General features: G+C 51.1%; 1 protein-coding gene across 1 annotated transcript in view; it reads right to left on the bottom strand.

Annotated features, from left to right (window-relative positions):
* PTK7 (protein tyrosine kinase 7 (inactive)) overlaps positions 1-20,702 on the bottom strand; it is a 632,664-nt gene extending 611,962 nt beyond the window's left edge. The window contains exon 1 of the mRNA XM_085610156.1: positions 20,532-20,702. Coding sequence (XP_085466282.1) covers positions 20,532-20,577 — 46 coding nt within the window. The 5' untranslated portion in view covers positions 20,578-20,702. The remainder of the gene's footprint in view (positions 1-20,531) is intronic.
* Positions 20,703-21,884: the final 1,182 nt, after the last annotated feature.

Below are 21,884 nucleotides of genomic sequence, written 5' to 3'. Positions count from 1 at the left end.
GGCCAGGCTACCTCAGACAGAGGCTGAAGCGAGTTCACTCTTGCCGTACGCTCAGATCTAATTACCTTCGACTCCTGCTCCCCCCCAGATACTACAGATCTAGAAAAGGTGGTAGAGCATTTGCAGTGATCACGGCAAGACTATGGAATACTCTCCCACTCAACATCCGCATGATCGACTCTGAAGCTCAGCTCAGACGTAAACTGAAGACCTGGCTATTTGCAAGCTGCTAGTTTCTCTGTTCTCTACTGTCGCTGTCCACAGCGCCGGGACACCCCCGTTGGGGGTAGCCGTGCGCTTAACAAATTTAATTTTAATAATACTCTACAGCGAGGGCTCAGTACACAGGAGAGTACTCTACAGCGAGAGGGCTCAGTACACAGGAGAGTACTCTACAGCGAGAGGGCTCAGTACACAGGAGAAGCTCCTTCCCTACAGCAGGAGAGGGCTCAGTACACAGGAGAGTACTTCTTCGCTACAGCAGGAGAAGACAGTACACTGGATACAAACTCCTATGAAAACGAAACTTTCCCTCTAAGAAAGCAACTGAACGCTTTCACAATTAATTACCAAATTTGACCAGATCGTTATCGACCTCCCTTTCACTTTAATGGGAGTTTGTATAACTGGGAAGAGAAGATGTAATGTTGTGAATACCGAGTCCATATTAGTGTAATGGCAATTCCTTTCGTTTTTTTAACTTTACAGAAAAGAGCCCCTGACGAAGGGCAGTAATCGCCCGAAATGCATTGGGTTAAACTTCTGACATTATTCGGAGCTTGGGATCTTAACATGCTGCATCAAAGGCGTTTGGGCATTGTGCAGCACTTGAAAATTGGAATCACCTTGTTCTATAATTTCAACGAACGTACAATAAAATGAATCTTGTGTGAGAAAAAGGTGGTGGACATTGAATACATTTGGTTTACGTGGATTTCATTACCTCCATTGGCAAGAAGCATCCTGGGTCTGACATCATCAATATCAGCAGCCGTTTTGATTACTCTCATCGCGCTCTTGAGGACGAAGCGCATACCAATAGCTCCCTTTCAAGGTTTGATTAACTTGAAAATTTGGAGAGCGGGACATAAATCTGCTTATACATGTTGGGGCATTACCAAGGGGGCGCACATGCGTCTGCGATTACTTGTACATGTAAGTGCATTATCAGGGGGCGAACATGCGCTTGCGTTGTAAATACGGGTGCATTATCTGGGGGAATACGTGCAGCTGCAATTACTTGTAAATGTGGGCACCTTATCAGGGGGCGCACGTGTCTGCGACTACTTTCCAGCCTGTCTTCATTTACCATCAGCAGTTGAAGCGCAAATAAAAGTGTAAGGAACTTGAATATTAACCGCCGGGAGTGTGGGCAGGGTCAGTAGTGCGGAGATGCAGTCAAAGAGGTGGCTAAAAAGAACAAAACTGACTGCATTTTATGGTTATTTTCAGCTTCAGTGAAGCACATGCAACTTTAATACTTTCAATGACAACTGATGGGATATGTACTTTATGAAACCTCAATTAATCTGATCTGTGCAGACGTCTGAGTCACACAATGAAATCCCAATTGGCGCAGAAGGGAATAGTGACCCGTTTATTTAGAATGCCACGATAGTCGAGTTTGTGACAAAAAACACAGAATAGATCATTATTTTGGAATTGGGTTATACAATATAAAAATCGGCTGCTGCAAAATATAATTTAAGATAAAAAAAAGTGCTTAAAAGTCCACACCGTTGCAACAATTAATCAGAGTGTATCTACTGCAAACATAAGTGCCCATTAAAAGGACACACGACAGAAATCCGTTGCTATATATTACCGCAAAAAAAATATATATATTTGTCACCATGAAGCTTGAAGCGATTCCATCCATTGAAGGTTCTGACTCCATAGCAGCCTTTGCATTTGGTGATTCATTGCAGACATTTCTAGTTCTTGCAAGTAGCAGGCACCCTTGGAAGAAGGCCAGTTTCTTCTTAAGCACCCTTCCCCACCTCGGCTTCAGAGCACAGGGGCTCAGCCACCCTGCCCTGCTATGAAGAGGGAGCTGGCCAGTTTCTTCTTAAGCACCCTTCCCCGCCTCGGCTTCAGAGCACAGGGCCTCAGCCACCCTGCCCTACTATGAAGAGGGAGCTGGCCAGTTTCTTCGTAAGCACCCTACGCCGCCTCGGCTTCAGAGCACAGGGGCTCAGCCACCCTGCCCTACTATGAAGAGGGAGCTGGCCAGTTTCTTCTTAAGCACCCTTCCCCGCCTCTGCTTCAGAGCACAGGGGCTCAGCCACCCTGCCCTGCTATGAAGAGGGAGCTGGCCAGTTTCTTCGTAAGCACCCTACGCCACCTCGGCTTCAGAGCACAGGGGCTCAGCCACCCTGCCCTGCTATGAAGAGGGAGCTGGCCAGTTTCTTCGTAAGCACCCTTCCCCGCCTCAGCTTCAGAGCACAGGGGCTCAGCCACCCTGCCCTACTATGAAGAGGGAGCTGGCCAGTTTCTTCGTAAGCACCCTTCCCCGCCTCGGCTTCAGAGCACAGGGGCTCAGCCACCCTGCCCTGCTATGAAGAGGGAGCTGGCCAGTTTCTTCGTAAGCACCCTACGCCACCTCGGCTTCAGAGCACAGGGGCTCAGCCACCCTGCCCTGCTATGAAGAGGGAGCTGGCCAGTTGCTTCGTAAGCACCCTTCCCCGCCTCAGCTTCAGAGCACAGGGGCTCAGCCACCCTGCCCTACTATGAAGAGGGAGCTGGCCAGTTTCTTCGTAAGCACCCTACGCCACCTCGGCTTCAGAGCACAGGGGCTCAGCCACCCTGCCCTACTATGAAGAGGGAGCTGGCCAGTTTCTTCGTAAGCACCCTACACCGCCTCGGCTTCAGAGCACAGGGGCTCAGCCACCCTGCCCTGCTATGAAGAGGGAGCTGGCCAGTTTCTTCGTAAGTACTCTACACCGCCTCGGCTACAGAGCACAGGGGCACAGCCACCCTGCCCTGCTATGAAGAGGGAGCTGGCCAGTTTCGCCACCCTGCCCTACTATGAAGAGGGAGCTGGCCAGTTTCTTCGTAAGCACCCTGCGCCACCTCGGCTTCAGAGCACAGGGGCTCAGCCACCCAGCCCTGCTATGAAGAGGGAGCTGGCCAGTTTCTTGGTAAGCACCCTACGCCACCTCCGCTTCAGAGCACAGGGGCTCAGCCACCCTGCCCTGCTATGAAGAGGGAGCTGGCCAGTTTCTTCGTAAGCACCTTTCCCCGCCTCGGCTTCAGAGCACAGGGGCTCAGCCACCCTGCCCTGCTATGAAGAGGGAGCTGGCCAGTTTCTTCGTAAGCACCCTACGCCACCTCGGCTTCAGAGCACAGGGGCTCAGCCACCCTGCCCTACTATGAAGAGGGAGCTGGCCAGTTTCTTCGTAAGCACCCTACGCCACCTCGGCTTCAGAGCACAGGGGCTCAGCCACCCTGCCCTGCTATGAAGAGGGAGCTGGCCAGTTTCTTCGTAAGCACCCTACGCCACCTCGGCTTCAGAGCACAGGGGCTCAGCCACCCTGCCCTGCTATGAAGAGGGAGCTGGCCAGTTTCTTCGTAAGCACCCTTCCCCGCCTCAGCTTCAGAGCACAGGGGCTCAGCCACCCTGCCCTGCTATGAAGAGGGAGCTGGCCAGTTTCTTCGTAAGCACCCTTCCCCGCCTCGGCTTCAGAGCACAGGGGCTCAGCCACCCTGCCCTGCTATGAAGAGGGAGCTGGCCCGTTTCCTTGCTGGCATTAGGGACCCAAGTCACCCGTGCTGCACTGGGAACAGGGCCCAAGCACCAGGGTGGGCTGGGGGCCATGTGTGTGGAAGCAAAAGAAAGCCGGCTCTGGGCATCCGGCCTGGGAGAGACACTAGGGATGGAAGAGTAGACTGCTTGCTTCACAGAGCTGCAGGTATCATTGGTGGTGCAGCGGCAGAATTCTGGCCAGTTTCTTCGTAAGCACCCTGCGCCACCTCGGCTTCAGAGCACAGGGGCTCAGCCACCCTGCCCTGCTATGAAGAGGGAGCTGGCCAGTTTCTTCGTAAGCACCCTTCCCCGCCTCGGCTTCAGAGCACAGGGGCTCAGCCACCCTGCCCTGCTATGAAGAGGGAGCTGGCCCGTTTCCTTGCTGGCATTAGGGACCCAAGTCACCCGTGCTGCACTGGGAACAGGGCCCAAGCACCAGGGTGGGCTGGGGGCCATGTGTGTGGAAGCAAAAGAAAGCCGGCTCTGGGCATCCGGCCTGGGAGAGACACTAGGGATGGAAGAGTAGACTGCTTGCTTCACAGAGCTGCAGGTATCATTGGTGGTGCAGCGGCAGAATTCTGGCCCTTGCCCCATCTTTCCTTTCCTGCAATAAGGGACCAGGGCACACTTGCTGGTCCACTCTTGGTTCGGGCCTTGCAGCAACAGCCCCTAGGAGGGGACAAATGAAGCAGGGGGGGCACCTTGGTTTGGACGTGAGGGGGAGGGACGGCAGGAGATAAGAGCTCATGTTAACAATGCGCAGAGGCAAGGCAGGATCTATCATTAGTGAAGCAGGTGCAGTGGCGCCGGGTCCAAGGGGTTTGCGGGGCGACTGTATTACAACTATGAAGTCTTAATTAATGGTTCAAATCTGCTCTATTGTTTTCAGAGTTCAATCAGTAAAAACAAAATGCTTTGCAGACAAGGGCTTTGCCCCCACAGCACTCGGCCACGGGAAGGCAGGCGCCCAAGTTAGTCTAGCAAAGGCACCCCCCTCCCATCGTACTCGCTCTGACACAAATGGGTCTGTTCCAACTCTTCATAAGCCTCTAGCCCCCGTCTACTGGCCACCAGCCACGGTAGGAGTGTAGCCCCCCGTAGCTGGCAGGCGCAGGTATGTAGGACACTGAAGTTTGTGAAACTCTGCGGGGTCCAGAATTCTCGGTAGGCCTCTAAGTTATGAGTTCTAGACGAGGTCAGTCTGTCCATGCCTGGGTGGGCCGTAGTCTGTGCCCCCTGGAGCGCAGCGCCGAGGGCCAAGCTGGCGCGCTGAACCGTCCGTGTTTCATGGAAAGGACAGTGCTGCGAAGCCCCAGCAGAGTGGAGGCGGGAAACGCAGGCGCTGCTTTCCGAAGCGTGTGCCCCCGTCGGACAGGGCACGTCCAGGAGAGGTGGAGGGTACACAGCCTCTCCAGATGGGGGCGGGGGGGGGGGGGGTTCCCCTATGCAGCCTGGCAGGCGTCAGATGCCAGCATGTCACCATCTTAGGGGCTGGTTCTATGCTTGCTGCGTTGCCACTGTAGACCACCCCCCCACTCTTAGTGTGAGTGGTGGCCGGTTCTAGTCCTTGCCGCCCGTCTCGCTATGTTCTCCTCTGCAGGGGGTCGCAGCGGAAGGTGCATCATTCCGTGATGACGTGCTCATCTGTCCCTCATTAGCAGCCATTTTTCGAACGGTCTGAGCAGCCTGTGTCCCCTTTGCTGATGTTGGGGTACCCCGTGTCAGATTTGTAAGTATGGAGGCGTTCTGTTTCAGGGGGCTGCATTCGGTTTTCAGCTGCTCCAGGGCGATGGGCACCACCTACCTCCAGGAGGCCGTGGGACGGCGGTCCGGGGTGGACTCCAGGGTACCCGCTATGGCTCTTTCATAGGTTTTGCATTTAGGGTGGATTATGAGCTATCGAAAAGCACCCTTGTACGATCTCAATCCGCACCCCTGCGATCGGCCATACCCCTCACACGCCCCCAAAACTTAGCAGCAAAATGTATGAGAGGTCCGACATCAAAACATTTTTCTTAAGGGAGATCAGTGGAAAATTGTTTGAAGGCCTCTGCCCTACACAGTGTGCGGGACACCCATGTGGGCAAGCACCCAAGGGCTCACCACCCCGGCCGTAAGCGCTACATAAACAGTCCGAAACCATAGAGGTCACCCTCCAATGGGTACTCAGGGGTACTAAGCGCTATATAAACAGTCTGAAACCATACATGTCACCGGTCAATGGGTACACAGAGGTTCTAAGCGCTATATAAACATTCCGAAACCATACACGTCACCGGTCAATGGGTACTAAGCGCTATATAAACAGTCCGAAACCATACATGTCACCGGCCAATGGGTACTCAGGGGTACTAAGCGCTATATAAACAGTCCGAAACCAAAGATATCACCGGCCAATGGGTACACAGAGGTACTAAGCGCTATATAAACAGTCCGAAACCATACATCTCACAGGCCAATGGGTCCTCAGGGGTACTAAGCGCTATATAAACTGTCTGAACCATACATCTCACCGGTCAATGGGTACACAGAGGTACTAACAGCTATATAAATAGTCCGAAACCAAAGATATCACCGGCCAATGGGTACACAGAGGTATATAAACAATCCGAAACCATAGATCTCACCGGCCAATGCATGCACAGAGGTACTAAGCGCTATATAAACAGTCCGAAACCATAGATATCACCAGCCAATGGGTACACATGCGGCCCTCCTGCCCTTCCCATGCAGACCCCAGCTGAATGGCTGCACTGGGCTGCTGGGAGCACCGACATTCATAAAGATGTTCATTAAACAGGCAAGCGTTTATTTACACTAACTGAAAGAAAAGAAGCAAAGAAGGCGTCCCGCACCATTTAACTTACGATCTCATTCACCTTTCAAAAAACAACGAGTACAAATAAAGTCTCTTCAAAATTAAATATGTATTTCAAGAACACGCGATACACCTCAGTACATGAAATGGCATCACTGCTTTCAGATTCTGTAAAAGTGACTCGTCCCAAACTGACAGCAATGCCAATACAGAACTAAGAGGCAAGCCACCTACCGCAAGGAACCCTCCGGCTAGCGAGTTGTTATTGTAGATGGACAAGATCTCAGTTTAATAAATTAAACACAAGAGAAAGTTTTACACAGCATGTATCTTGACCAAGTGCATTTCAAGGTGCTCTTATGTGGCAAAAGGAAGAAATGGGAGGCAAAGTTAAATAAGACAATTTGCATAAGATCACACAATTTGGTCAAGTGGGGAAGCCATGATTAATCTTGCTTTTTATCGTTTCATATTGTACAATTCTATTTAATTCCAATTCAATAATTAAGTTAATTCACTTGACTTTCCTATAGTAGTGACAGCAAGCAGAAAAGGCTTCACCCAAGATGCAGTAGAGGGATTGCAACTCAGATACAGCACAACAAGCAGCCCCACTGCCACTGAGCTAGGATCAACACGGCCCAGGGAACACCACAGACCTTAACTTGTGGCCCCTAAGAAAATGTTTGTGAATACCCATGGTCTAGCATATCACGTTGTCGTTTAGGATAGAGACAGTAAAGATGATTGTCACCCCAATGGTCAACTACCTGGCAAATATGCTCCCTCTAATACTCACAGACGACTTCCATTGCAAACTAGATAAGATTCAGAATAATTTCATCTGGCGAGACAAAAAAGCAAGGATAAGCCATAAAAAACTAATATTGGGGGAAAAACTGGGGGGTTTAAACCTGGCGGATTTTAAAACCTTCCAAGCGGCCTTCTTGGCAAAACAGGGGAGTTATTGGATCCTGCCCGACCAGGAGTACACAACAGTATGGCTAAGATAAAATACAGGGGCAAACCGCACTCTACGGACTCGTGGGGAAAAACAGGGATTTCCCACCCTATACAACTTGAAGAGTGAGGGAATCCCACCACTTTCAGTATGCTAGAAACACAACTGCATTTTGAGAATCCCCAGACTTCCCATTACAATTTGATTACAGCATATTTTTTTGTAAAGTACATAAAATATTACATAACTGATGTATTTTCTTTGATGCAGACTCGTTTCCGTATTTCTTTTTTTTAGTTTTGAATCACAGAAATGAGTTTGGGAGGGGTGCCCAGCTTTCGGTACTGATTCACTAGGGTACCCAGAGAAGTCAAAGGTTAAGAACTGCCGCTTTAGCACACCGGTGCCCCCTGCTCGAGTCTTGCCACGGGCTGGATCGGACACAGGGGTGCCAGCTGCCCCCCCCCACACAGACCCTAGCACACCGCTGTCCCCTGCTTGAGTCATGCCACGGGCAGGATATGGCACAGGGGTGCCAGCTGCCCTTGGGTACTGCCCCACACTGAGCCTAGCCCACCGGTGCCCCCCATTCCTGAACGGTTCCATGCGCAGCGCACAATATATACCAGTCACATTCAGGGTATCACTCACTAAGGACCCCCGTCTGCTGTACGGCACCTCACTTTTAGCTGGCGTCATAATGCCAACACCATGTCTATGACACCACAACCAACACCCTGCTATCTACACCCCAAACACCATCTCCTTCGATACCAACAGTGTTCAACTCAGGGGGTCACCCAACAAGGGGCACGAGCTACCAACGACACCTCAAGACAGGGCACAATCTACCGAGGACACCCCGAGACAGGGCTCAAGCTACCGAGGACACCCCGAGACAGGGCACAAGCTACCGAGGACACCCCGAGACAGGGCACAAGCTACCGAGGACACCCCGAGACAGGGCACAAGCTACCGAGGACACCCCGAGACAGGGCACAAGCTACCGAGGACACCCCGAGACAGGGCACAAGCTACCGAGGACACCCCGAGACAGGGCACAAGCTACCGAGGACACCCCGAGACAGGGCACAAGCTACCGAGGACACCCCGAGACAGGGCGCAAGCTACCGAGGACACCCCGAGACAGGGCACAAGCCACCGAGGACACCCCGAGACAGGGCACAAGCCACCGAGGACACCCCGAGACAGGGCACAAGCCACCGAGGACACCCCGAGAAGGGCCTCCTGGCCAACATCACTGTGCTGCTGTTTGTTTGACGTAGGAAAAACATTGAAAAGATGTAAAATATACAGGCAAGAATTTATTTAAAAGGTTAATTGAAGTTAAATAAAGTGAGCACCTAGGGTGTCCTGCACTCCTTAACTTTGAGAACACCATCATTATTAAAGACTTCTTGCAGCAAAAGTGTAAAAATATGATAGTCTATTCAAAATTCAAAAAGTGTATTTCATTAAGACGCTGAACCATTCCACCTTAATGCTTCAGAATATTTCAGTGCATCAAGAAGTCTTTTTCCCCCCCCAAAGTAATCGTTTTCTAACATGAATTTTGAAACATTCATTCCCCCTCTCCCAACAACAATGCCAATACTGAACTAAGAGGCAAGTCAGTCTTTATGTGCACTCTTCGGGTGGCCGGGGTTCCTCCTGTACACAAACAACATTATAGGGTATTCTATCAAGCACAGGAGAAGGTTCTGTACAGTGCACAACCTCAAGTTACACATTTCGAGATCCTCTTATATGCAATAATAAAGAAAAAGGTAGGGAAAGTGAAACTGATAGTTTGAGGTATTGGGGTTGCAAAAAATAATGCAACGCCAATAGCTCATACTTTCAGTAATGCGAGACCTAGTGCATTGCAAATGATTGCACAGTGAGCCAGGAACCAGCATTGTATGTCTCAGTGCAGTACCATAAGCTACTCCTAGAGCTCCCTAGTGAGAAAGGCACCAGCACTGCTTATCTAGGTGCAGCATCGCAAGCTGCCCCTAGAGGTCCCTAGTGAGCAAGGCACCAGCACTGCTTGTCTAGGTGCAGCATCGCAAGCTGCTCCTAGAGGTCCCTAATGAGCATCATAAACTGAAGATATGGTAAATCCACCCTACCCATAATGCATTGCATGCAAGACAGTACCACAAGTACATTCAAATAGCTATGTCCATGTATACAATTAGTAGCTTTGAAATGTGACAAAAGAATTATATTATTTCCGGATTAGGTTGTACTCCATGTGGAGCTGATGAAGGGAAATTTATATAAGGTCTAATTTAAATGTGAGCGGTGGTAGGCGCAGTACCGCAAGCTGCTCCTAGAGGTCCCTAGTGACCAAGGTAACAGCACTGCCAGTACCGCAAGCTGCTCCTAGAGGTCCCTAGTGAGCAAGGCACCAGCACTGCCAGTACCGCAAGCTGCTCCTAGAGGTCCCTAGTGAGCAAGGCACCAGCACTGCCAGTACCGCAAGCTGCTCCTAGAGGTCCCCAGTGAGCATCACAAATGTTTGGTCACATATGGTACTCCCATAATGCATGGCATGCAAGACAGTTTCACAAGTCCATTCAAATAGCTATGTCCATATATACAATAGCTTTGCAATATGACAAAACAATTACTATATTAATTTCGGATTAGGTTGTACTCTATGTGGAGCTGATGAAGGGACATTTAAAGAAGGTCTAATATAAATGTGAGCTGCGTTGGTGCAGTACCGCAAGCTGCGCCTAGATGTCCCTGGTGAGCATCATAAACTTTGAAGATATGGTAAATCCACCCTACCCATAATGCATTGCATGCAAGACAGTACCGCAGTACATTCAATATATACAATTAGTAGCTTTGAAATGTGACAAAATAATGAATTCTATTAATTCTGGAGTAGGTTGTACTCTGTGTGGAGCCGATGAAGGGAAATTTATACTAGGTCTAATATAGATGTGTAGGTGCAGTACCTCAAGCTGCGCTTAGAGGGCCCTAGTGAGCATCAAACTTTTGGTCACATATGGTACTCTCATAATGCATTGCATGCAAGACAGTACCACGAGTACATTCAAATAGCTATGTCCATATATACAATAGCTTTGAAATATGACAAAACAATTATATTAATTCCGATTGGGTTGTACTCCATGTGGAGATGATTAAGAGAAATGTATAGAAGGTGTAATATAAATGTGAGCTGCGTCGGTGCAGTACCGCGAGCTGCGCCTAGATGTCCCTGGTGAACATCATAAACTTTGAAGATATGGTAAATCCACCCTACCTATAATGCATTGCAAGGAAGACAGTACCACAGTACATTCAATATATTCAATTAGTAGCTTTGAAATGCGACAAAAGAATTATATTGATTCCGGATTAGGCTGTACTTAATGTGGATCTGATGAAGGGAAATTTATAGAAGGTCTAATATAAAATGTGAGATGCGCTAGCGAGTAAAGTAACCACTGCCAACCTTGTTTAAGGCCTTTAAGAAAATAGTGCCTTGAGGTTGTAATTAAAACCAAGGGCGTAACAACACGTGTAATAGGGAACGTCCTCATGGGAGGTAACAAAAAGACAGGGAGGTACTATGGAGGGACTACAAAGCCTAATAACCAATGAAAAAACACCACAATAACCAATGAAAAAACACCATTTACAAAGGACAGGAGTCAAATAAAAAGATGGGCGGGAAGTAGGCGGAGCTTTATGGACATATCCTGAATACAGCATGTCTTGAAGAGACAGCGCAAGCGCTGCCTAGGTGAGAATTAATAAAACAATTGCCTGGGATCACACAATTTTGTTAAGTGGGGAAGCCAGGATTAACCTCAGGGTTTGTGGGTCACACTGCGCCCTTCAGACCCATACTAAGGGGGTCACGATCGTACTCACAGCGGCCCGTCTGAGCGAGAGTCCCCCCAACAAGCCTGGTGCTCCCCGCCCTTAAGCCAGCCGTCCCCTTTCCTGATGCAGACACCCGAGGGAGCAAGTCGTGTGACAGACACCCAGAGGGCAGACTGCTGCTGTCATTCCTACCAAGATAGACTGCCCTGCCCCAAGTGGCGCAGACTACAACTTATAGCTCCTAGAACCCATCGAGGTCTTAGCACCTCACTATAAAAGAAACATAACCCAGCAGCAGGCGTGCTGCCCAGGAGCTGCCTCCACAAACATGTGGAAGAAATTTAGCATCTGGACATTAAATGTGCTTGAGGGGGCGCATGTAACCACGGAGCACACACCACACACAGGGAACTTTCACGGAAATTGGTTTTACTGGACCCCGGGAGCAGGCAGCAGCCTCCAGCATGGACCATGGACATGAAATGGAGCCAGGAGTGCCCAGCACCAGGGCTGGGCGGTGAGGGCGTGGGCCTTCCCGGGGCCTGATGGAGGGCCATGGGGAGCCCAAGGGGGAGGGTCCATCAATGAGGGGCTCTGCACCGACAGCCAAGGGCTGGACACACTGCACCAAAGAGGCTCAGTCTGGGGCCGCGGTCGCACTGCACCAAAGGGGGCCCTGCCGGGGGCCGCGGTCGCACTGCACCAAAGGGGGCCCTGCCGGGGGCCACGGTCGCACTGCACCAAAGGGGGCCCTGCCTGGGGGCCACGGTCGCACTGCACCAAAGGGGGCCCTGCCTGGGGGCCGCAGGCACACTGCACCAAAGGGGCCCTCCGGGGGCCGCAGGCACACTGCACCAAAGGGGCCCTCCGGGGGCCGCAGGCACACTGCACCAAAGGGGCATCTGCCACGGCCGCACTGCACCGAAGGGCTCAGCACAGAGTACAGTGGGCCGTGCACACTGCACCTAATGGGCTCTGCAGAGGGCAGTGTACACTGCACCGGTACGCTCTGCACCGACTGCTGGAGTTGTATACATTGCACTATAGTGCTCTGCAGGGGGCTGTGTACACTGCACCAATGGGCTCTGCACAGACTGCTGGGTTTGTGTACACAGCACCAATGGGCTCCTAACCTACGCAGATGGCTTTCTCATCCTCTCTACTTCACAGACCAATGTACTGCTACCTTTCCTAACTATGCAGATGGCTGCGTCATCCTCACTGCTACACAAACCAATGTACCGATACCTTTACTAGCGTACGCAGATGGCTGCGTCATCCTTACTGCTACACAGACCAATGTACTGCTACCTTTCTGGCGTACGCAGATGGCTGCGTCACCTCACTGATACACAGACCAATGTACCGATACCTCTACTAGCGTACGCAGATGGCTGCGTCATCCTTACTGCTACACAGACCAATGTACCGATACCTTTACTAGCGTACGCAGATGGCTGCGTCATCCTTACTGCTACACAGACCAATGTACCGATACCTTTACTAGCGTACGCAGGTGGCTGCATCGTCCTTACTGCTACACAGACCAATGTACTGATACCTTTACTAGCTATGCAGATGGCTGGGTCACCCTCACTGCTACACAGACCAATGTACCAATACCTTGCTGACGTACGCAGATGGCTGCGTCATCCTCACTGCTACACAGACCAATGTAACAATACCTTTACTAAAGTACACAGATGGCTACGTCATCCTTACTGCTACACAGACCAGTGTACCAATACCTTTACTAGCTATGCAGATGGCTAGGTCATCCTCACTGCTACACAGACCAGTGTAACAATACCTTTACTAGCTATGCAGATGGCTAGGTCATCCTCACTGCTACACAGACCAGTGTAACAATACCTTTACTAGCTATGCAGATGGCTGCATCACCCTCACTGCTACACAGACCAATGTACCGATACCTTTACAAGTGTACGCAGATGGCTGCGTCATCCTTACTGCTACACAGACCAATGTACCGATACCTTTACTAGCGTACGCAGATGGCTGCATCATCCTTACTGCTACACAGACCAATGTACCGATACCTTTACTAGCTATGCAGATGGCTGCATCACCCTCACTGCTACACAGACCAATGTACCGATACCTTTACAAGTGTACGCAGATGGCTGCGTCATCCTTACTGCTACACAGACCAATGTACCGATACCTTTACTAGCGTACGCAGATGGCTGCATCATCCTTACTGCTACACAGACCAATGTACCGATACCTTTACTAGCTATGCAGATTGCTGCATCACCCTCACTGCTACACAGACCAATGTACCAATACCTTTACTAGCGTACACAGATGGCTGCGTCATCCTTACTGCTAAACAGACCAGTGTACCGATACCTCTACTAGCGTACGCAGATGGCTGCGTCATCCTTACTGCTACACAGACCAATGTACCGATACCTTTACTAGCGTACGCAGATGGCTGCATCATCCTTACTGCTACACAGACCAATGTACCGATACCTTTACTAGCTATGCAGATGGCTGCATCATCCTTACTGCTACACAGACCAATGTACCGATACCTTTACTAGCGTACGCAGATGGCTGCATCATCCTTACTGCTACACAGACCAATGTACTGATACCTTTACTAGCTATGCAGATGGCTGGGTCACCCTCACTGCTACACAGACCAATGTACCAATACCTTGCTGACGTACGCAGATGGCTGCGTCATCCTCACTGCTACACAGACCAATGTAACAATACCTCCTGAGTCTGACAATATATGCTGTATTATTCTCCAGATCTATCGAACTGTTTTCTCTTGTGGATGAATATGATGTGAAGTAATATCTTGGTCCAAAGGGAGGGGTGGGAGGTTTATGTATAATTTTGTGAAAAATTGCTAATAAAAATCATTTAAAAAAAAAAGTAACAATACCTTTTCTAAAGTACGCAGATGGCTGCGTCATCCTCACTGCTATACAAACCAACTTAGAGATAGAAGGGGTGGTACATCCTTTAGTTTTAATGTAGCAAAGCTCTGGAACTCCCTTCCTCTGCCCATCTGACCTATAGGAAATTAACTATGCTTCAGGAAAGTGATCAAAGCCTTGCTTTTTAAATAGATTAGTGTTTCGTCACTTCCTCTTTGTCCTGTAGTGGTGATACCTCTCATGCAGAGCTGGGATGGGTCCCAGTCACCATGCGCTCTATAAATGAAATAAATAGAAAATGCACTAATAGCTTTCCCAGCCTTTGTAGATGGCCGCGTCATCCTCCCTTCTACACAGGTGAGCTCCAGATAAACATCAAAGAGAGAAAGGTTGTGTTGTTCGGCGGTGAAAAGCCACACTTTAACTGGGTTAACAGCACAAGCAAGATGGAGCACACACAACTTCAGTCACCTTGGCATCATTGTGGATTAAAACCTTAACTGGGGCCCCTACATGGGACACCTACATTCTAAAGATGGAGGGTGATGGGTCCTAGTTTAGTGACTGTTAAAGCTAATGAAATCCAGTTCTTACCTATCGTCGCCTACTTGGGAAATCTAACAGCATAAGAAAGCATGAATTCCTTTCTTTATTAGAGCATCATCGCAAGTCTACTTGCCCCAAGATCTACCCCCCCAGAGCCAAAGACCTGACCTTGGGCTTACATCGCTGATAACTGGTGTGACCATGAATTTCAATTCAAAGACCAGCTACAGTGTCTCTAAGCTGCTACTAACATCCTAAAGTCATTCATGAAGGATGAAGTAGCCAAACGAAACTTGAAATGGTGCTGACCGACAAAGCTCCACTACAGATGTATACTCTGACAATAAACCAGAATTGAGGAACTAATAAAGACTCTGAGAAGAGTTTAACGTATAACAATTACTGTATCTCAGGATCTTCCACCGTGCAGGATCAATCTTACCTGGTGTTTAATATCAGTGTAAAAGCAGAGACAGCCTTCCTGTGAGTCTCCCTCCTCAACCACTCTCACACAAACTGGACCTACTCAACAACAGAGAAGCAACTCCAACCAGTAGTCAACTGAACATACATGTATTCAAGCCTAGAATGTGTGCATTTTCAGAACTGATAAGCTGATCTTCAGAGAAAAACTGCCTTCATTCAAAACTTATGTAAAATGTATTTTTTTCAGTTGAAGAGATTTATTACTCATTCTTATCTTTGTGCCAGGGCGATTGTAGCTATGGCTTTTATGCATTACCAATGTAATATTTCAATTCAAATTGTCAACGCCTTTTTTACATTTCTGCTCCAAACCCTGCCCTATGCACCGATGTGATCAAAGTCGACAATTGTCAGGATGGGGTGGTCACTATTTCATTACCAATGTTCGTATCTCTGGATGATTTTCAATGACAGTGAATAGCTCTTATTACAGAAAAGGTTGGATACCCCTGTGCTGAATATGCATTCAATGCAGTGCACAGACTACAGGGGCTGTGCACGCCTAAGATGCAGTGACTGGGCGGCTGCAAACTCTATGCTCGACCTGCAGAGAAGTACAGGGGTTGTGTACGTTTACAATGCACCGCACAGAAGTACAGGGGTTGTGCACGCTTACAGTGCACTGCACAGAGTACAGGGGGTGTGTACGTTTACAATGCACAGCCTACACAGAGTACAGGGGCTGTATAGACTTACAATGCAGTGGACAGAGTATGCTTACAATGCAGGGACAGTGGCTACCGTACATGCACTGCACAGAGTACAAGGGCTGTGTATGCTTACAATGCAGTGACTGGCGCTGCTGTACACGCACTGCAGAGTACAGGACTGTGTACGATTACAATGCACAGTCAGCTCAGAGTAATAGGACTGGGGAATCTTACAATGCATTGAATGGTGCTGTTGCAACGTAGAGCACAATCCGCAGGCGTGGCACAAGGAGCACACTTTACATAGCAGGTGTGTGATAAATGTACATAAAGGTGGCAGACCACTGTGTAGTGTCAAAGGCAGAGATACGGTCAACAAGTGATCGGAGGGGCAGCTGGGAAGTGGATGGAGGTTGGTCACTCCATTGTAGGGTTCCAAAATTGGAGCAGGGGTGCGCTGGTCCTAATGGATGCGTTAATACACCGTTTACTTATCCCTACGTGCTGAAGATTTAGGACCCCTACATTCTATGGCAGTGATACTCAAAGTGCGCCCCCCTTGACCTTTACATGCGACCCCCTGGTGAACAGCAGCACGAGCTGCTGTCTAGCAGCTAAGCACTAATATTCAGAAAAAAAAATGTTAAAACAGGCAAGCATTTATTAACCTGCAAATAAAAGATTTCCCATTTATTTAAAATTTTTTAGACCTCCTTACACAACCCTGGACCCACTCAGACCCACTCTCACCACGCTGCCGGCATCATTGCGGTCCTCGGTCACACCACAGACAGTACTTTGTGGCCCCTGGGCAAATGTTTGCGAGTACCCCTGTTCTGAGGGATAAGGTGCATAGACCCTCTAACAGACACTTTTACACAATATTTAAGTTGCAGCAACAAATACAGCCTTAGGATGTGTTCTGAACAACAGCATGCATATCACAGGTCAGTGTCCATCGTCTGCATAACGAAAACATACACTGGAAGCTTATTTAATAAAGATTGTAATAAACGTGCTTGCCACATAAATAACTAACTACTCATTGAAGTTTGGATCAAACAAGAAAGTGTAAAGTACAGCAGTGACCTTTTCAATGACATATGAGCCTCTGAGTGGACCCACATATCCCAGAGCGCAAGCATCTTAAAGCAGCGTTTATTCCAACTCTCAAGCCTCCTCAATGAAGCGGGGCCCAAACACCATGCACTTCAATATCACCTGGGAGTGTCATATAGCGCCACACATCTCCTTCAGGGCACTTGACGATCTCAGGATACAAAGAACGCACAAACACACAGCCACCCCCTGCAAACGAGGAGACCTCAGTTTTAGGCGGCTCCCGATGAGGAGGATTGTGTCTACAATAGTCCGAGCACTCAATCTCACAGACCCACCTAGAGACTGGAAATGCTGCACCCCTCCCACACCGAGGTACACAGCTCAGGGTCTCAGACCCACTAGTCTAGGCGCTTCCTCACTTCACCACTCTCCGTGGGTCTGGATACATCATCTGCAGAAGTAGCCGCTTGTGGTACACTCCTTCCATGGCATACTCCTACCTGGGCAATCCCGACATACGTCAAAGTGGACAGTCCCTCCCCTACCAGCAGTCACCCCTACACATACACTACATACCCCATTGAGTACAGACCCCCAAGCCACACATCCCCGAGAATACTCTGTGGTGTGGACTCTGCCCACCAGTTCTGTACTACCCTGGCACTCACTACCTCTTCCTACATCCAAACCTGCCCGCTTCATTGCACTGGCTGTGGTAGTGCCAGTCACTGCACAGCACCACCTTCACATGTGCCCCCGGGTGAAGAGCCGCCCCCTACTTTACTACCCGGCTTTTGGACGCCCCCTCCGCCCGGCCCAGCCTCACTGATACCTCCTGCAGACCCCGTGCACACTGTGGTGGTGCCAGCCTGTGTCTCACCGATGCCCTCCTGCAGACCCCGTGCCCACCCGGCATCACCCCCATGCAGTGATTGCTCTCGTGCACACTGGTGCAGTGCCCGCCTCAGTGTCTCACTGATGCCCTTCTGGAGAACCCGTGGCCCTCTGCATCACCTCCCCGTGCACACTTTGGTGGTGCCAGCCTGTGTCTCACTGATGCCCTTCTGCAGACCCCGTGTCCCCATGGATCATCCCCCCCTGCACAATGGCGTAGTGCCAGCCTCAGAGTATCACTGATCCCTTCTGCAGACCCCGTGCCCCCCACCTCCCCCGAGTGCAGTGCCCCCCTGCAGTGCTTGCTCTCGTGCAGTGCTGTGGTGCCAGCCTCAATGTCTCACTGATGCCCTTCTGCAGACCCCTTGCCCCCCAGTGCAGCCTCAATGCAGTGCTTGCTCTCGTGCAGTGTTATGGTGCCATCCTCAATGTCTCACTGATGCCCTTCTGCAGACCCCGTGCTCCCCTGCAGTGCTTGCTCTCGTGCAGTGTTGTGGTGCCAGCCTCAGAGTATCACTGGTGCCCTTCTGCAGACCCCGTGCCCCCCTGCAGTGCTTGCTCTCGTGCAGTGCTGTGGTGCCAGCCTCAATGTCTCACTGATGCCCTTCTGCAGACCCCTTGCCCCCCAGTGCAGCCTCAATGCAGTGCTTGCTCTCGTGCAGTGTTATGGTGCCATCCTCAATGTCTCACTGATGCCCTTCTGCAGACCCCGTGCTCCCCTGCAGTGCTTGCTCTCGTGCAGTGTTGTGGTGCCAGCCTCAGAGTATCACTGGTGCCCTTCTGCAGACCCCGTGCCCCCCTGCAGTGCTTGCTCTCGTGCAGTGCTGTGGTGCCAGCCTCAATGTCTCACTGATGCCCTTCTGCAGACCCCGTGCTCCCCTGCAGTGCTTGCTCTCGTGCAGTGTTGTGGTGCCAGCCTCAGAGTATCACTGGTGCCCTTCTGCAGACCCCGTGCCCCCCTGCAGTGCTTGCTCTCGTGCAGTGTTGTGGTGCCAGCCTCAATGTCTCACTGATGCCCTTCTGCAGACCCCGTGCCCCCCTGCAGTGTTTGCTCTCGTGCAGTGCTGTGGTGCCAGCCTCAATGTCTCACTGATGCCCTTCTGCAGACCCCGTGCTCCCCTGCAGTGCTTGCTCTCGTGCAGTGCTATGGTGCCATCCTCAATGTCTCACTGATGCCCTTCTGCAGACCCCGTGCTCCCCTGCAGTGCTTGCTCTCGTGCAGTGTTGTGGTGCCAGCCTCAGAGTATCACTGGTGCCCTTCTGCAGACCCCGTGCCCCCCTGCAGTTTGCTCTCGTGCAGTGCTGTGGTGCCAGCCTCAGAGTATCACTGGTGCCCTTCTGCAGACCCCGTGCTCCCCTGCAGTGCTTGCTCTCGTGCAGTGTTGTGGTGCCAGCCTCAGAGTATCACTGGTGCCCTTCTGCAGACCCCGTGCCCCCCTGCAGTGTTTGCTCTCGTGCAGTGCTGTGGTGCCAGCCTCAATGTCTCACTGATGCCCTAATGCAGACCCCGTGCCCCCCTGCAGTGTTTGCTCTCGTGCAGTGCTGTGGTGCCAGCCTCAATGTCTCACTGATGCCCTTCTGCAGACCCCGTGCTCCCCTGCAGTGTTTGCTCTCGTGCAGTGCTGTGGTGCCAGCCTCAATGTCTCACTGATGCCCTTCTGCAGACCCCGTGCCCCCCTGCAGTGCTTGCTCTCGTGCAGTGTTGTGGTGCCAGCCTCAATGTCTCACTGATGCCCTTCTGCAGACCCCGTGCCCCCCTGCAGTGTTTGCTCTCGTGCAGTGCTGTGGTGCCAGCCTCAATGTCTCACTGATGCCCTTCTGCAGACCCCGTGCTCCCCTGCAGTGCTTGCTCTCGTGCAGTGCTATGGTGCCATCCTCAATGTCTCACTGATGCCCTTCTGCAGACCCCGTGCTCCCCTGCAGTGCTTGCTCTCGTGCAGTGTTGTGGTGCCAGCCTCAGAGTATCACTGGTGCCCTTCTGCAGACCCCGTGCCCCCCTGCAGTGTTTGCTCTCGTGCAGTGCTGTGGTGCCAGCCTCAGAGTATCACTGGTGCCCTTCTGCAGACCCCGTGCTCCCCTGCAGTGCTTGCTCTCGTGCAGTGTTGTGGTGCCAGCCTCAGAGTATCACTGGTGCCCTTCTGCAGACCCCGTGCCCCCCTGCAGTGTTTGCTCTCGTGCAGTGCTGTGGTGCCAGCCTCAATGTCTCACTGATGCCCTAATGCAGACCCCGTGCCCCCCTGCAGTGTTTGCTCTCGTGCAGTGCTGTGGTGCCAGCCTCAATGTCTCACTGATGCCCTTCTGCAGACCCCGTGCTCCCCTGCAGTGTTTGCTCTCGTGCAGTGCTGTGGTGCCAGCCTCAATGTCTCACTGATGCCCTTCTGCAGACCCCGTGCCCACCCCCTCTACCCCCCTGCACACTGTGGTGGTGCCAGCCTGGCTCCACCGCAAACACCTTGGCACACACTGCCCCTCTGTGCACTCATGTGGGGGGCGGGCTCGGCACCACCCCCCAGGTCAGTGCTCCCTCAGACCCCACCCCCTCTCCCCGGTGATTCAAGGGGAGGGCAGCACCCTCCCCCACACAACTTGTCCCCGCACTCACCCAGCAGGACCAACAGCGCTGCCCCCGGAACCCTCCCGTCCTCCATGGCTGCCGCCGGTGCCGGTCACTCCCGCATCCCGCGCACCCGCTCCCGGAGCCGCCAACAGTCCACCGCCACTAACTCCAGCAGCCAGGCCAGCGCGCGCCTGACCCCGCCCACGCGTGACGCTGGATCGCAACGTCCAATAAAGCGGAGGCCCTTCACGAAGCACAAGAGCCGTCCGCCAATGACAGACTACCCCGGTGTGACGTCGCATTCTAGGCGAAACTCCATGCACAAACTAGCAAGACTTAGAAGCCCGCCCACTCCTTGCCCCGCCTCCTAACACTGCTCTCTGCTCGCGTCATACCGGAAGCTGCTTTGTATTCTATGGCAACTACTTCTGAGCGTCGACTTCAGAGCCCCGCCCCCAGGGCTCGAGAGGCCGATGCTGCCTGAGATGAACATAGGACCAGGACGTCACTGCCGCCGAGGTAGACATGGACGAAGGAAGCAGCCAAATGCCAGAGCCGCCGCCATCTTGCCTCCTTCTCTGCTAGCGCCTCGAGGCCAGACTTTTGTAAACATTAAAACTTTGGAAGCTTTCACTTACTGCGACGGTAACCCACATTCCTCGTCCCACTCATCACTTCTAAGGGGTTCACGTTTAGAAAATCCGCAGTAGAAAAGAAACGCGGATGCATGCTGCCCGAGGGGCTTGCTTACCCACCTAGGCGCTATAAAGTGTACACACCAAGACTTGGAACCGGGAAGCAGTTTTAGGTGCGAGGAAGCTTAGCTCCCACTACTTGCATCTCTAAGAGTACGGAGTCTCCAGCCAGAGCCACGTCTGCGGTAAAGATGTAAATATACACGCCAACATTTTAGCAGAGGAAAGTGGGAGATTTAAAAAAAGATTTCGACCTATATCTGGCATGTCTGGGTAGTCTTCTTAATTCTATGTCCGTTCACGGCGGCTTCGTATTATGCTTTGCTCTCTTTACTGAAGCAAAACACAGCAGCCAACTAAACGTTAACAGCACAGGACTGTGAAAAGAAGAAACTCCACAGGTAAGGAGAAGAAGTTGTTTTAATTTGAGCCAGCAGGAGCGGCGCAGCTACCTTTTCTTTCTCCCTCTGCCAATCACCCACTCTCCCCATTCTAGAACCCCCAAGAGACATTCGCCTCGAGCACGTGCACACGACTATGACCCAACACATCTTCCTTCCATACAATGTCAAAAACATAAAAACAAAACTGTTCAGGTTAACATTTGCAAAACATATGCATGGTTAACAAAAGTTGAAAATTGCACATAGAACTACAAGAACAAACAAATCATAAAGTTAAAATGAAACATACATTGACAACA

The sequence above is a fragment of the Triturus cristatus genome, chromosome 6 (assembly GCF_964204655.1).
Source record: "Triturus cristatus chromosome 6, aTriCri1.1, whole genome shotgun sequence".
Taxonomy (NCBI): domain Eukaryota; kingdom Metazoa; phylum Chordata; class Amphibia; order Caudata; family Salamandridae; genus Triturus; species Triturus cristatus.
This window is presented reverse-complemented; position numbering and strand designations above follow the sequence as displayed.